We start from the raw sequence: 16113 nt of genomic DNA on the forward strand, positions 1-16113 counted from the left end.
CTGATTGCCTGGTGAAAGAAGCTGTCCCGGAGCCTGTTGGTCCTGGCTTTTATGTTGCGGTACTGTTTCCGGAATGGTAGCAGCTGGAATGGATTGTGGTTGGGGTGACTCGGCTCCCCAGTGATCCTTCGGGCCCTTTTTTCCCACCTGTCTTTGTAAATGTCCTGACTCGTGGGAAGTTCACAAATACAGATGCCCTGGGCTGTCCGCACCACTCTCTGCAGAGTTCTGCGATTGAGGGAGGTACAGTTCCCATACCAGGCAGTGATGCAGCCAGTCAGGATGCTTTCAATTGTGCCCCTGTGGAAAGTTCTTAGGGTTTGGGGGCCCATACCATACTTGCTCAACTGTTTGAGGTGAAAGAGGCACTGTTGTACCTTGACCAAGTGCAATAAGCTATCAAAGGAAGTTATAGGGGCAGGTACAATTACAAATTTTAAGAGGTATTTGGATAGAAAAGAATAGAAATGTGTGCCAAATGTAGGCAAATGGGAGATGTAGGAATCACACATGGCATGGGTGGAATGAACTGTAGGATTCATTTTTATGCTGCATACTTCTAAATTTCTAATTGCTACATCAATGGAACACTGCCTTTTTAATGTTTCTAAAGAGTTGAGAAAAATTCTATATTCATCATTTCATTTACACAAAAAGTATTTGATTCAAATTACTTTTGATAAAATGTCACTTGCACACAGATGTCTGAAGTCCACATTTATTTTTTAGTTGTTGCATGGTGAAGGCAGACTTAGCAATGGTAATGCTTGCTCTCTGATCAATGTCCCATTAATTCATCTTCAGCTGCTGTCTGCACTTAACTCATAAATTCACAGTAAATGTGGAATTTAAGCTAAGTAGTGACAGTTCAGGTCCAATAATTGATGGTTGGAACAATCTAGCTTGAGGCCCAGAAATTGTTGGAGTTAAACTAGATTTTGTTATTTATTGGGCATTTGGTTTATTGTCGGCTGGGTTCAGTTATTGTGCACACCACATCATGAGGATAATAGCTGACTGAACGATGACACAGTAAAATACCATTAATTTTGTTTTTATTTCAAGCTACTAAAATAATACCAAGTATTTCAATTTATTTGGCATTTTGCCAGATAGTGTTGACACATTAATGTTTAGAATTCGATGAACCCTATTATACAGATAAATCTGGCGTGGCTATTTCAGGACATGGAACAATACAGAACAGGAACAGGCCCTTTAGTCCACAATGTCTATGCTGATGGTAATGCCAATTTAAAATTCCATGTCTGCCTCATGTGATGCACATCATTCAGTCCTTACCTATTCACGTCTTCCTTCAATGTTGCTATCTTATCTGGTTCCATCATCTCCCCGGCAGTATATTCAAGGCACCTACCAATCTGCGTAAAGAAAACAAAAACATCAAAATGCCTTTAAACTCCCCCTCCACCCCCCACACACATAAAACTGTTCCTTCTAGTATTTGACTTGACAATCTATCCTCTCATAATTTTATGGACTTTGTTTCTTTCTCAACCTCCTGTCCGGAGAAAGCAATCCCAAGTGTGGAAATTTCCTTATAGCTAGTATTCTCCAATTCAGCAACATCCAGGTGATCTTCTTCTGCACCCCCTCCAAAACTTTCACATTCTTCCTGTAATGCGGCAATCAGAATGATATGTAATGTTCCAAATGCGACTAATCAAAGTTTTATACGGCTCTAACATAACTTCCCAAATTTTATACTCAGTGCCCTGATCAATGAAGGCAAGTATTATGTATGCCTTTGTACCCCATCTGCTTGTGTTTCCACAAGTTATGGACTTGCACATCAAGATCTTTCTGCACATCAACGTTCCGAAGAATCTGGCCATTTACAGTATACCCTGCTCTGACAATTAAACTCCCAAAATGAAACACCTCAGGCTTGTCTGGATAAAATTGCTATTTGTCTACCCACATTTCCAACTGGTCTATATCCTGCTAAAATCTTCCTCGTTAGCTCTGCCATTTTATGTGTCATCCGCAAAACTTATAATTAGCCTTATTCTGTTTTCATCTAAATCATGTGTACATATCACAAGCATTGATTCTTGTTGAATATCACCCATCAGAATGATAGCCTTCTAAAGTTGCACTCTGTCTTCCATGGCCAAACAATTCAAATCCAATCTACCATGAGCCTTTAATTTCCTGATGTAGCCTACCATGTGGGACCCTGCCAGAAGCTTTGCTAAAGTACATGGTATATATCATGCCCTGCCTTGTCCTCATCAGTCATTTTTTCATCAAGCCATGCTCTATATTTGCAGTGGAGGGAGTGTCATGTGATACTGACAATCACCAAGCCTTTTAATGGACTCAATCCAATCAGAAGCTTGATTGTGTAACATTCTGACCAAGGTGTGTGAATCATGGTGGCATCTTCACACTAAGAACATCTGGCTTGTGTGGCATTGTGGTCATTTTACTGGGGTAGACTGAAAGCAGATGTCACTGGTGAAATCATTCAGGGGATTCAGGGTCAATCTAGGCTCAATTCAGACCTTCTGAATGAGAAAGGCAGAAAGTTAGACAAAGGATCAAGTGCCAGTGCAGCTGAAACACAGCTCCATGCAGAATAGATAGCAAGAGCAATTTGCAATGGACCAGGCCATAACTCTGTAGTCCTGCCATGTCTCGTGAAATGTGGTTGATGTTTAAGCACCAAACAGGAAGAGGTGGCTCCAAGAGCATTCCCACCCTCATCTAATCAGCCCATCAAGCAGTGTGCTCACCAGTGACCATTTTGGATTGTGCCAGGACTGTGCTTCGCATCTCCTTTGCTAACAACCCCAAATCTTTCCAGTATTTAAAGGACGTGTTTAAAAATAGTCAGATGTTTGTAGTACCCTCTAGTTGCAGTTCCAACTACACAATCTCTATACCATCCAAGCCAAAGCAACCATTTGACTGCAACTCTTTCCATTCAACGGTGGTACAAAATGACAGCAGTGTATGCAAACAGCAAAATGCAGAGCAGTTGCATGCCTAAGCTGCTCGACCACTGACTTCTACCACCAAAGGGACAATTACAAGTCATTAGGGACTCCACTACCTGAAAGATTTTTCCCGAACAGCATGTCAGCCTGATTTATCGCAGCTCTTTGGTCACCTTTTGATGGGAAGTTAAGATCGAGTGATTAAATGTTGGTCTAACAATGAAATCTGCATCCCTCAAAATGAATTTTAAAAATAAATTTTTTAAAACATTCAAAGCTGATTAAAACTGGTTGCTCAATGGTTAGAATTGATGTTATAGGGTGCTTTCACCACTGATGGCAGCAGTGTGTGGTAATGCTTCATTTTTAGACCAATTATCTTTGTGATTCAAGCTAGTGAATTGTAATAAAAATAGCAAAATCTTCTTACAAGATTGTATTTAAAACAGCTTAAAAACCAGATATAAATATATCAAAATAAGCTTATTTGCTTGTTACAAATTATTGTTTAACCAGATGGTATTAATTTTGCAATTTTTGTGACAACATTCACATATTTATAAGTAAAAGACCATAATTGTTGTTTTACCCCCAGGCGTGAATGTTGGTTGGGGTTGGAGAGCAGTAATCTCTTGGGCTTTTATTTCAGGCTTCATTTCTTTTTTTGTGAATTTTCAACCATAACGGGAATATATTAAATAAACATCTTCCAACCCCTTAAATGCAATTCCTAAGATATTAATACAGTGGCAGTAAATCGCAGCAACAAAGGCTGCCAATAGGCTTACATTAACTCGGAAATATCAGACATATCTGCATGTGTTCACCCAAAAACGACTGGGCTTTTGTACTTTATTTCACAATCCTATGGTACTTTGCTATTAGGTAAGTATTCTGCAAGTCTGCTCACTGAGCTTCCACCAAGAGCAATGTAACAGTGGCCGGAAATATGGTTTTAGTAATGTTGACTGAGGCCTATAAATACTGATTTATAAAGTTTAAGCAAAATGTCTGCTTCTGTTTCCTTTGCCTAGTTACGAATCCCAGGGTTTCATATGCCTTGCCATCTGCTCCTTAAATGACTGGACACTTCACATAACTGTGCACATGAGCCCCAGGCCCCTCTGTTCCTGAACATCCTTTAAAAATCAGGTGAAGTGATTGACTTGGGAAATAACATTTATTTGTTAACTCCAAAAGGAAGTTGATGGGCACATGAGAGAAAGTAAGTTACGGGGAGGTGAAAATAGGAGTTGGTGGGACAGCTGTTTGTGTTGTGAGCTAGCATGCACTGAATAAGTTGAGTGGCTACGTCCTGTGTCATAATGAGTAATACTGTGAAAACAAAGAATATGTACTAACTTTCAGATGAGAGATTGTGGAATAGGACTGGATGTGTGTCTATTATTTATGTCTATCTCAGTACATGTGTTTAGGTTTCAAAACTGGCTGTTTGCCAAAATAAAGCCTGTTCATTCAGAGCAAACATTGGTTGAACGTGAGGGTATTTTTTCTGAATGGAATTGAATGCCGTGGCTACAGGCAAATACCTTAATTTATAATGGAACTAAGGCATGAGGTCTAGCCAAGCTGAGCCAAAGATGGATGTTGGCCTTTTCTTTCTAAGTAATACATGAACAATCAGTTGCTTTTACACATTGTTCCCAAGAAGAGCATCCATTTAAAGTTCAAATTCCAGCAGACTTGAAGAAGGAAAGCCAATAGCAGTAGCTGGGCCCAGGAGATGATAATCAATTGTCAGGACTGAGCTGCAAACAAATCAATGCTTTATCCTGTGACAGCAGATAACAGGATGGTGTACTTAGTTATGAATAGAGGCTAGCGGCATTTGCAGCAATGAAAGAGCACTACTAAGGTGGCGGGCACTGAGAGCATCTGGCGTTTTGCTGCTTTCTGATCACCATGGGGATCACAATGTGAAATTAGGCCTGAAGTGAGCTTTAATGAAGTAACCTTCTGTATTCATAGTTTCCCCTTGGTCTTTGACAATGGGTTGTCTAAAAGATAGCCAATTCAAGGCCTTGGGGAAAGAGATCTGTGCCAACCTTTTTTAATATATTGACAAAAAAATTATCAGGTATTATTCACACTTGTTGAATCAATTTATTGTGAATATTTCTTTTGATTCTCCTTCCCCACCAACCTTTTTCAATCTGACCAGTAAGTTAAACAATCAAAATCAAGTCTAATATCACTGGCATATATTGTGAAATTTGTTGTAAACATGACAATTGTCATGTTCATTTTAAGACTTAATCATGTGGTTTTCTTTGTCATTCTATCTTTGTTATATCTTTGTCTTTCATTAAAATTACAAATTCATTTCATTGTTATGTCACACATTTTATTAGACAAGTTTATGCAGATACAGATTTTCAGGACCTGGAGAAATGGCCTCAACTTTCCAGCCTGGCTTAATCATTGTGCAAAATGTCACAGTAGCATTTTGTTTTATCTTCAGGGCTCCATCTTGGAGCTATTTATTGTAAAGAAACCTTGTCGGATTAAGGTTGAAGAAACATTCTGAATATAAGCAGTGAATGGCATGAGAGAGGAAGGTGGTACTTCATGGTTTTTTTTAAGTTTTTAAATGTGGCATGATGAATGAAAGTTACGTCAGCGAAATTTTTAGAACTTCCTAAATTTACTGTTTTTAGCCACAGATGACTCAAAGGTCCACAGGTGAAGCATGATAATAGAACAGTATTGTAACGTGCTGGGTTGATCAGGCCTAAAAGACCCAAATCAATTTGAGTGTCCAGGAAGTGTGGTAATAAGCATACAATCACAACAATAACTTGGGTCTACTTTATTAGCATAAAATAGAAAGCACAAATAAACCACACTGAATACTACACAGTAAGTTACAAAGATATCAGGGGTCACGTTGCTGAAGGTTGCTGTTGAGGTATTTGATTGTTGTTTTTGTCAGGGGAACGCGAATTCCAAGTCCTGAAATCGCCCTGGGTCAGTCCGAGGCACCAATCGATCATGATTCCTCGGTCCAGGTGAATTTGCAAGAACCGAGTGAAAGGTGCCTCAATAAACAGATTGAATCCACAAGTTTAGTGAGATGCACATTGACAATCAGAGACCTTTTGTTCTCATGCCACTACCTAAGGCCAGAAAGAATCCAGCCGCTATTAGAAAACATTTAACAAACCTACTGTTTAACTTGTACAAGCACCATGTATGCTGCAAGCTCAAAAAGTTGGTATTACTTTGGAATTGTTCAGACTTTCTTCTAATTTTTTACAAAATTTAATACACCACAGCATACAGTATAGGCCCTTTGGCCCACAAAGTTATGCTGACCTTTTAACCTACTCCCTCTTACATAGCCCTCCATTTTGTAAAATCACCAGTGTGCCTTTCTGAGAGTTTAGGTGTCTCAAATGTATGTACCTCACTTGCTATCCCTGGCAGGGTGTTAATTGCACTCACTACTCACTGTGTAAAGAACTGGGCACTAACACCCCCTTGCATCTCTGCTCCATGCTCTCTCTCACTCCTGTCCTCCACTGCCCCTCTCTTAGGAGGGACAGAAGATGGGGATATATATGTATACCACCGGACTCAACGTGCCTAGGCATCACCCTAATGAAGATGGCAGAGCTTGTCATCAAAACGTCAGTTAAAATCAACACCTGTACCCAGCTGGAAGCCCAAGAAGGGTTTGTTCATCATGTACGCCTGGAAAGCATCAGATCCTTTTTTTATCGCCCTTGCACTTGCCTCCAGTCACTTTAAAACTATGCCGCCTGGTATTAGCCATTTCTTCCCTGGAAAGATGTCTTTGGCTATCCACTCAATCTATACCTCTTAACTTGTACACATCCATAAAGTACACCTCTCAACCTCCTTTGCTCCAAAGAAAAAAGCAAAGGTATAACTACGTCTATATTCCAAGCTAGAATTTTTGTAGACAACTTGCTCTGTGGTGCAAGGCAAGGCCCCCACTTTGCTACTGACTGCAAATGTATTGGTGTTTGCATAATCAAAGGTGTTTGCAAGTGGTGAGCCCTGAAACTAGGTGTGATGGCTTAAAATGTGATCTGCAATTCAAGTTCTTAGCTGATTTTCTGGAAGGACTATTGAACCGTGAACTGCATTTTTGTTTTTGTAATGTGCTAGGGAAATGCAGCGTTGATTATCGTTATACCATGAAATTGACAGCAGCTTCTGGATTGTGTCTCTCCACAGTTAAAGATGGAAAGTGTTGCAAATAATTCCACGTACATGAACAAGATACACTGGTTAGCATTCTTTTCCACCTTCATAATTCAGTAGTCTGATATAAACCAGGTTTCCGTGCACTATTGGCACTATAAATGTCACCTGTAAATATTTATGATTTGAGGTAAAAATGTGTTAGTGGCATATTGTCATTATCTGACAACCTCAAAGGCACTATAATTTACTGTTTCAAAAAGATATATCTTTTTAATTTACTGCGAGTTATTTAACCTCATGCAATCCAATCTTTATTTCATGCACTATAGATTAAATATTGCACCTTGTATCTTCTGGTTTGCTCAGAGTTCCATAGCAAGGTTAACTGCACTGCAGTTGGACATGAGAGGTTCTTAGAAGTGACAGCAACAATTGTGAAAGAGGAATCCATTTTACAAGCGGCATCAAAGACCCTCAGCACCCAGGCCATGGTCTTTCCTCGCTGCTGCCATCAGGTAGAAGGTGCAAGTGCCTCAGGACTTAGACCACCAGGATCAGAATCAGGTTTATTATCACCAGCATGTGATGTGAAATTTGTTAGCTTCGCAGCAGTTCAATGCAATACATAATATAGAAAGAAAAAAAATATATAATAAATAAGTAAATCAATTACAGTATATGTATATTGAATAGATTAAAAATTGTGCAAAAAAACCCGAAATACTGTATATTTTTAAAAAAAGGTGAGGTAGTGTCCAAGGGTCCAATATCCATTTAGGAATCAGATGGCAGAGGGGAAGAAGCTGTTCCTGAATCGCTGAGTGTGTGCCTTCAGGCTTCTGAACCTCCTACCTGATGGTAACAGTGGAAGAAGGGCATGCCCTGGGTGCTGGGTACTAGCATAAATGGACGCTGCCTTTCTGAGACACCACTCCTTGAAGATGTCCTGGATACTTTTGTAGGCTAGTACCCAGGATGGAGCTGACTAGATTTACAACCTTCTGCAGCTTCTTTCAGTCCTGTGCAGTAGCTCCCACCCCCTCCCCATACCAGACAGCGATGAAGCCTGTCAGAATGCTCTCCACAGTACAACTGTAGAAGTGTTCGAGTTTATTTATTGATAGGCCAAATCTCTTCAGGCTCCTAATGATGTATAGCCGCTGTCCTTGCCTTCTTTATAACTGCATTGATATGTCAGGACCAGGTTAGATCCTCAGAGATCTTGACACCCAGGAACTTGAAACTGCTCACTCTCTCCACTTCTGATCCCTCTGAGGATTGGTATGTGTTCCTTCGTCTTGCCCTTCTGGAAGTCCACAATCATCTCTTTCGTCCTACTGACGTTGAGTGCCAGGTTGTTGCTGCAGCACCACTCCACTAGTTGGCATATCTCGCTCCTGTACGCCCCCTCGTCGCCACCTGAGATTCTACCAACAATCGTTGTATCGGCAGCAAATTTATAGATGGTATTTGAGCTCTGCCTAGCCACACAGTCATGGATATATAGAGAGTAGAGCAGTGGGCTAAGCACGCACCCTTGAGGTGTGCCAGTGTTGATTGTCAGCGAGGAGGAGATGTTATCACCAACCCGCACAGATTGTGGTCTTCCAGTTAGGAAGTCGAGGATCCAGTTGCAGAGGAAGGTACAGAAGGTTCTACAACTTCTCAATCAGGATTCATGAACAGTTACTACCCCTCCTGAACAAAAGGGAATAACTACACTCATTCTACATCTGGTGTTCCCATAGCTGATGGTCTCACTTTAATGACTTTACCTTGTTATTTCATTCTCATTATTTATAGCTATTTATTTATAATTGCATTTGCAGAGTTTGTTGTTCATTGATTCTGTTTACCGTTGCTGATCTACAAATGAGGATGCCCGCAGGAAAAAGAGCCTCAGGATTGTATGTGTTGACATGTTTGTACTCTGATAATAAATTTTAGTTGAAGTTCGAAGCTAGAATTTTGGTAGACAGCTTTCTTTGTGGTATAAGGCAAGGCCCCCACTTTGCCACTGGCCGCAAATTACAGGAAATCGGAGGGTAATTTTTACTCCGGGTCAAATGGAAGAAGAATGTTGTGGATTCATTATTGGGATGAAAGACAAATTTGAAAGTTCTTTAGGGCAGCTGCATTGATACTTGGCCATCATTAACATTATAAAGATGGCTATTTGTATGAATTTGTCATAATTTTATCGAGTTTTTTGTTGGTCTCTTTAAAAACAAGCTGCTGCATCTTTCGTCAGGGTAACAGTTGAGACTAAGACAGGAAATGATCACCACAACCCATCACCCTGCTGTTCATTTGGTAGGATCATGCTGAAATCAACAGACTTTTCTCCATTTTCCCTGATTTCCTGAACATGAGCGAACTTGATTTGAATGTACTCTAAAAGACACAACATCTATTCCTTCTTTGCGTGAAATTTACCCCACAGTGGAAGAATTTCAACCTTGTGTAGGATGGGTTGTATTTATCGTGGACTGTTATTGGTTTACGGTGAATTAAAGTGAACATATTATCTCCTGTCCGACAGTTGAGTGTTCAGGTCCACTTTTGCTGAGACGCTCATTGAAACTCTCTGCTGGCTGTGCACTTTTACAGCTGCTGTTAAATCGAAGATAACTAATCATTTATAAAATAATTGTCCAGATTAAGTGCAGTTTAACCACAATTGCAGTTTAGCAGTGCTGAGTACAGTTTCTGCTTGCTGCGATTATTCTTAACAGGGTATTATCACAACTTGATATTTTGGTGTTTACATTAAAATCAGGAAAGGCTTTCAATTGCTGAAAATGACTTTTAATCTTCAATTTTAGCTTTCTGACATTTAATTGTCTGTTAAAGATTGACTTGCAGTATTCTGCTGGTTAGAACCTGCTGTTTAAATTACTTTGTTTGTAAATTAAAATGGGATCCAGTGCATTGCTAAGTTTAACCTGCTTATTGACTGGAATGTTTTGAGATTAATGCTACTTAGACCCTATAAGACTGCTTACAACGTAAAATACAGAGGCTTAAATATCTTGAGAAGTTCAGCCTTTTTAATTGACTTTAAAACTACCAATGTTACAGTAAATAACTCAGTCTATCATACATGTCAGTTCATGGTTAAGAAGTCTCAAATTAATCCTGCTGTGCTGTTCTTTTCTACCTCAGCTCCTAATCTTGTTCAGTGTTATAAGTTTTCATGCCATTCCATTAGAGGAAGCTTGAACAAATACTTTTAGAATCTAACAAATTAACATTTAAAATAAAGATTCCTACCTCAGTGATTGGTCTCATAGCTATTTGAAATTGGTGATCCTGTGGCATTGACCTCTCAACCAGAGGAAATATTTTCTAGTTAAATATTTAACCTCCCTAACTTTAAGATCTTTTTAAAAATCATCTCATTATCCATAGTTGCAATAGAAATAGTCGCTGCATCTCTAATCTCAAATATTTTGTGTGTCAGATATTCTTCAGATAAATCACCTTTGACTTTGATGTACTTGTAAAGGAGTTTTTAGAGTGCTTCAGATGACTTTGTGGCTTTTGCTTTGTATCAATTTTAACTTGTAGATGAGTTCATGAAAAGGAAATGGCCTGATCTGTGTGTGCCATTGTTGTGGATTCCATTTAACCACAGTACTAGCTCAGATGGATGCAAGTATACTTGAAAAATACATAACTAAACTATATTTTTAAATGCGGAGCTCTATTTTATCATGTCAAGGTGCTAGCATCTCTCTCTGAGAAGCAACTGTAGAAATTTAGCTTTGTCTTTCTGCAAATTACTACTGCAGCACTGCTGTGGCAAATGAAGATAAGAAATGGCACTGACATGTTTATCAACAGCATGAAATGTATTGGAAGCTGTAAAACAGGATTGAGTCATTTAACATTCTTTATCTCTTAATTTGATCAGTTTCAAATTTGCTGTCAGATGGAATCCACAAAAGGTGGTTAAAAATATTTGTAACTGAAGTGCGTTTCAAAAGCATGAAAACATTCAGTAGGCCATTCTTTTTACAGAAAATATGTTATGAGTCAGTAGATGTACTGCAGTGGGTTGATCTCCACCACCCTGTTGTGCAAGTGCGGTATTAGTGCGAAATGTGTGATTCTGGGTTTGGTCACTGCCTCCTTGCAAGCAAAACCCATTTTAATAATAGCTATTGATTAAATTTGCTCGTCTAACATGCAGGTCATGTAAATTTTATGCATCTTATTCCCAATGTATACATTCCAGGCTGTACTTAATTCATAGCATGTTGCCTTTCTGGAAGAACAATGAAATTATTTTTAACTGTGATTGTATCCTTAAGCATGGTATGAAAAGGCAGAGGAACAGATTAAATCTCAAAAGCCGAACGCCTTTTTATTTAGAAATTTTGTTTATTAAATATATAGATCTGTGCAATTGAGGCCTCGGTGTATTAGATAATGAACCTAGAACTCATTAATAAGTCTGATCGGTGCTGTTAAAGCATCATTAGGCAGCTTAGCACCATTATTCTCAAGGCCTTTCACAGCAGATCAGATAACAGTTTGCATTTATATAGCACATTTAACCTAGTAGTGTGCCTTAAAATTCTTTGCAAAAGTGGAAGCAGGCACTGTTACATGAGATTTGAGGATAGCAGAGTGATGGATGAAAAAGGAGTGATTGGGAAGAGTAGAGTTAGAAGCTGAAATGCCTAGGGAGGCAGTTTACAGCTGAAGATTGGTAATGTAAGGGCCTTAAACAGCAGGGATGCAGAGGGGAGACATAAAGCTTCAGAACTGAGGCTTCCTTCTACCTTATATAACCTTGCCCTGTAGTTGCATTATTCCTTTCTTCAAAGAGCTTTAAATAGTTTATTAATCCAAATTTTCTTTTTTTTTTAAATTTTAGACATTAAAGAGCTCAAAAAGCCTTTGCTCTCTCGACTATGAAGAAGATGACGACGAGGAAGATGATCACCATATGAAGACTATTGTCTCTTCACCATGTGACTCAAATGACCTTTTAATGAATATCATCACTCCAGGCACCAGTCCTATGAAAGAGCATGACTCTGTAAGGTATCATGTCGCAGGGAGCCGAGATGGTTGCCACCCAAGAAATTTTGGGAAAGAAGTCCCTGTGAGTGAAAGTGAAGAAGATACAAGTGATTGTGAAAGCACTGAAGAAGGAATATTTCCACTAGACTATGGCGATCTGGATCTAGAACAAATAGAAAATAATTAAATGCTGCAACAAAGTCCTAGATCAGACTGGTTGTTTTTATACTTTTTGTTGTAGTAGAGGATTACTTTGCATAACTCGTGTCCATTTAAAGAAATCCTATTGGTTATTTCGGGCTGCCTGAAAGTTTTTTTGTACAAAGCATCAGTAGTCCCTTTCATGTGCACAGGAGATGGTAGTGTATTCAGTAACTTTATCTGAAATGCACAAGGTTGCCAGTTGTGAAGGGTTTTAGAAATCTTTTTGAGGAAGCAATTTTCTATAAATCCTTCTGCTTTGATATTTTGCAGTCTGTAGTTTTTGAAATGATGGGAAAAGCTGACCTCTACAATTATTTTTTAAAAGGGCATTCTACATTAAATTACACAGGTTTCACCACAATGACGTTGGTGCAGGAATAGTGCTGGCTTTTTAGGGAAAGAAGTCAGTGTTCCAATAAAACAAACAGGTGTTTTCTTTTTTAAGAGAAAAGAAATGGCTTAGATCAACCTGAAATGGCCAAATAGACACAATGGACATCTCTTATAAGGTTGCAGGAATGTAATAAGCATCTGAGCTTTGGAAAGAGATTGTGAATGCCGTTGTGATCAATTTCCCAGGAGTCAGAACCCTCAGCAATACTAGAAGGAAGACTTATGGTCTTTAAAATAAAATAAAATGGATTTTTGCTTTGCATTTCCTTCTGTAGAGTGCCTTCTTTATTTCACGGAATTGCTATTTATTATGTCCTGTACAGTTTTTAAAAAAATCACTGTGCAGTAAGTCTCTTCACAGACAAAGGTATTCTGGGGCCATTTTTTTGTTTTTGGAAGTGCCTTCCTTTTCGTGAAAATATTATCCTGATGTGAGGAGTCTTTAATGATTCTTCAAAATTAATTTTTGGTTCAAAAGAAACATTGGTAATGTTTAAACATTGCTTTAGATAAAAATATGTAAAAGAACCCCTATAAACCAGGGGTCCCCAACCTTTTTTGCATCGTGGACTGGCTTAATATTGACAATATTCTTGCGGACCGGTCGACTCGGGGGGCGGGGGGCTATTAGTCAACAGTGGGCATGACAGGGAATGAGGAAAGGTGCAGCTGACTCCTATCATGTTGTTTCCTGGCAGCCCGGTAGCACGTGCTTTGTTGGTTGGGAACCACTGCTACAAACCCTTGACAAATAGTTCACCTTGTTCTTTCATACTTGAGAGACATAGGTAGCATTCATTTTAACCAGATGAAATAGGGATTCCTATTGTTAAGGGGAGGAAATGCTGGGATTACCTCCAATATTCAATTCAATTATGTTCATAACATGCCATGAATGAAATTTTCAATATATACATTTCTGGCAGGCTGTGAACACAGTTGGGAGTCCAGGGTTGATGCTGTTATTATCTTTGCATTTGAACTCCAGATTTAAACCACACTCGTAGAACTGTGGGCATGTAGCCTAGATTGACAATTCAGCCCAATTCTGCTGAATCGTTGCTCTATTGTAAAAGCTATCTTTATGAATGTGCTATTAAATCAAAACCTTGTCCATACTGGCAGATGGGAATAAAAGATACTCTGGCGTTCACAAAGAACTGTTGAGCCAACCCAGATAATATTCATCAGAAACTTCAAATGCAGGTTATCTGGTCAATTATGTGTACATTCCCTATACTGATAGCTACACTCAAAATTACTTGTAAAATGATTACATGTCCTAATAGTTATTGTGTATACAATTGGTGTATACAGCTGGTGGTGTAGTAGCGTCCGCACTGGACTTCGAGACGAGGGGTCCTAGGTTTGAATTCAGTCTTTTCTTTTAAAAACAAAACAAATTCTAAGGAAACGGAAAGGTTGCCACCCAATGCACCACAAGACGCGGACAAGAGCAACGTTATACAAGACAGATTGGGAATTATTGTAAATTACCCCCGTACAGGTGTGTAGTAGAATCTGGGGAGAGTTCTGACAGACTGCATCACTGTCTGGTATGGAGGGGCTACTGTGCAGGACTGAAGGAAGCTGCAGAAGGTTTTAAATCTAGTCAGCTCCATCTTGGGTACAAGCCTACAAAGTACCCAGGACATCGTTAGGGAGCGGTGTCTCAGAAAGGCAGCGTCCATTATTAAGGACCTCCAGCACCCAAGGAATGCCCTTTTCTCACTGTTACCATCAGGTAGGAGGTACAGAACCCTGAAGGCACACACTCAGCGATTCAGGAACAGCTTCTTCCCCTCTGCCATCCAATTCCTAAATGGACATTGAACCCTTAGACACTACCTCACTTTTTTTAATATATAGGATTTCTGGGTTTTTTTGTTTGCACGATTTTTAATCTATTCAATATACGTATATTGCAATTGATTTACTTATTATTTTTAATTTTATTTTTTCTTCTAGATTATGTATTGCATTGAACTGCTGCTGCTAGGTTAACAAATTTCATGTCACATGCCGGTGATAATAAACCTGATTCTGATTCTGGGTTGATGGTCACAGCATGCCACAGCACAGCAGCCCCTTCAGTCCATCTAACTGCCAGTCCAGTCTCATCTCCTGACAACCAGGCTAGTTTGTTGCAAGCTTCTCTTAAGTGTTACAATTGAACCCGTGTCTACCATTTCTGCTGGGAGTCCATTCCACTCGCAGCACGTTCTGAGTGAAGAGGTTTCCCCTCAGATTCTCCTGGAAAATTTCACCTTTCACCCTAAACCTGTGACCTCTAAAGAAAGATTAGCTTTATTCGTCATAAGTACAGCAAAACATACATTTCACTGCATGTTATTTTGCATCAATGCCAACACAGAAGATGCGCTGGGGGCAACCTGCAAGTGGTGACATGCTTCCTGCACCAACCTAGCATGCCCACAATTTACTAACCCTTAATTGTACATCTCTGGAATGTAGGAGGAAACAGGAGCACTCGAAGAAAACCCACAAGGTCATGGGAATATTTTTAATTTCCTCACAGAAAGCAGAGGGCGTTGAACCCCGATCTTGCAATCGCTGAAAAGCATTACAATAACCACTATGCACCCATGCCACCCCAGTTCTAGTCTTTCACAGCCTCAGGGAGCTTGCATGTATAATGCTGGGGCTTAATTTGAAGTATTGCATACAGTTCTGGTCATCGACCTACAAGAAATATATCAATGAAGTTGAAGAGTGCAGAGAAAATTAACAAGGGTGTTGCCTGGACTTGAGGACCTGATTTGTAGGGAAAGGTTGAATAATTTAGGACTTTATTCCCTGGAGTGTAGAAGACTGAGGGTTGATTCAGAATGGGATTTAATATCATGGGCATTTGTCATGAAATTGTTTTGTGGCAGCATTATGTTGCAATACATTAACAAACTGTAAATTACAATAAGTATGCATATTTAAATAGTTAGATTCAGTGGTGCAGAAAAACTAGTGAGGTAGTATTCATGGGTTCAATGTCCATTCAGAAATCTGATGGCAGATGGGAAGACGCCTTTCCTGAATTGAGTGTGTGCCTTCAGGCTCCTGTACCACCTCCCTGATGGTAACAATGAGAAGAGGGCATGTTCTGGGTGATGGAGGAGGGGGTTTCTTCATGATGAATGCCACCCTTTCGAGGCATCACTCATTGAAGATGTCCTGGTGATGCAGCCAGTTAAAATGATTTTCAAGGTACGTTTCTAGAAATTTACAAGCGCCTTCGGTAGCATACCAAATCTCCTCGAAATCCTAATGAAAAAAGCCACTATTGTACTTTTTATGTAACTGCATCAAT

General features: G+C 39.4%; 1 protein-coding gene across 3 annotated transcripts in view; it reads left to right on the forward strand.

The window, feature by feature from the left end:
• The window catches only part of LOC134345795 (protein FAM53A-like), a 97771-nt gene extending 84718 nt beyond the window's left edge, over positions 1 to 13053 (forward strand). For 2 of the 3 annotated variants that reach the window (XM_063047025.1, XM_063047026.1), the window contains exon 5: positions 12043 to 13053. In XM_063047025.1, the coding sequence (XP_062903095.1) occupies positions 12043 to 12378 (336 nt within the window). In that variant the 3' untranslated portion in view covers positions 12379 to 13053. The remainder of the gene's footprint in view (positions 1 to 12042) is intronic. The other variant, XM_063047027.1, reaches the window with a different exon arrangement.
• Positions 13054 to 16113: the final 3060 nt, after the last annotated feature.

Source organism: Mobula hypostoma, chromosome 4, assembly GCF_963921235.1.
Source record: "Mobula hypostoma chromosome 4, sMobHyp1.1, whole genome shotgun sequence".
Lineage (NCBI taxonomy): Eukaryota > Metazoa > Chordata > Chondrichthyes > Myliobatiformes > Myliobatidae > Mobula > Mobula hypostoma.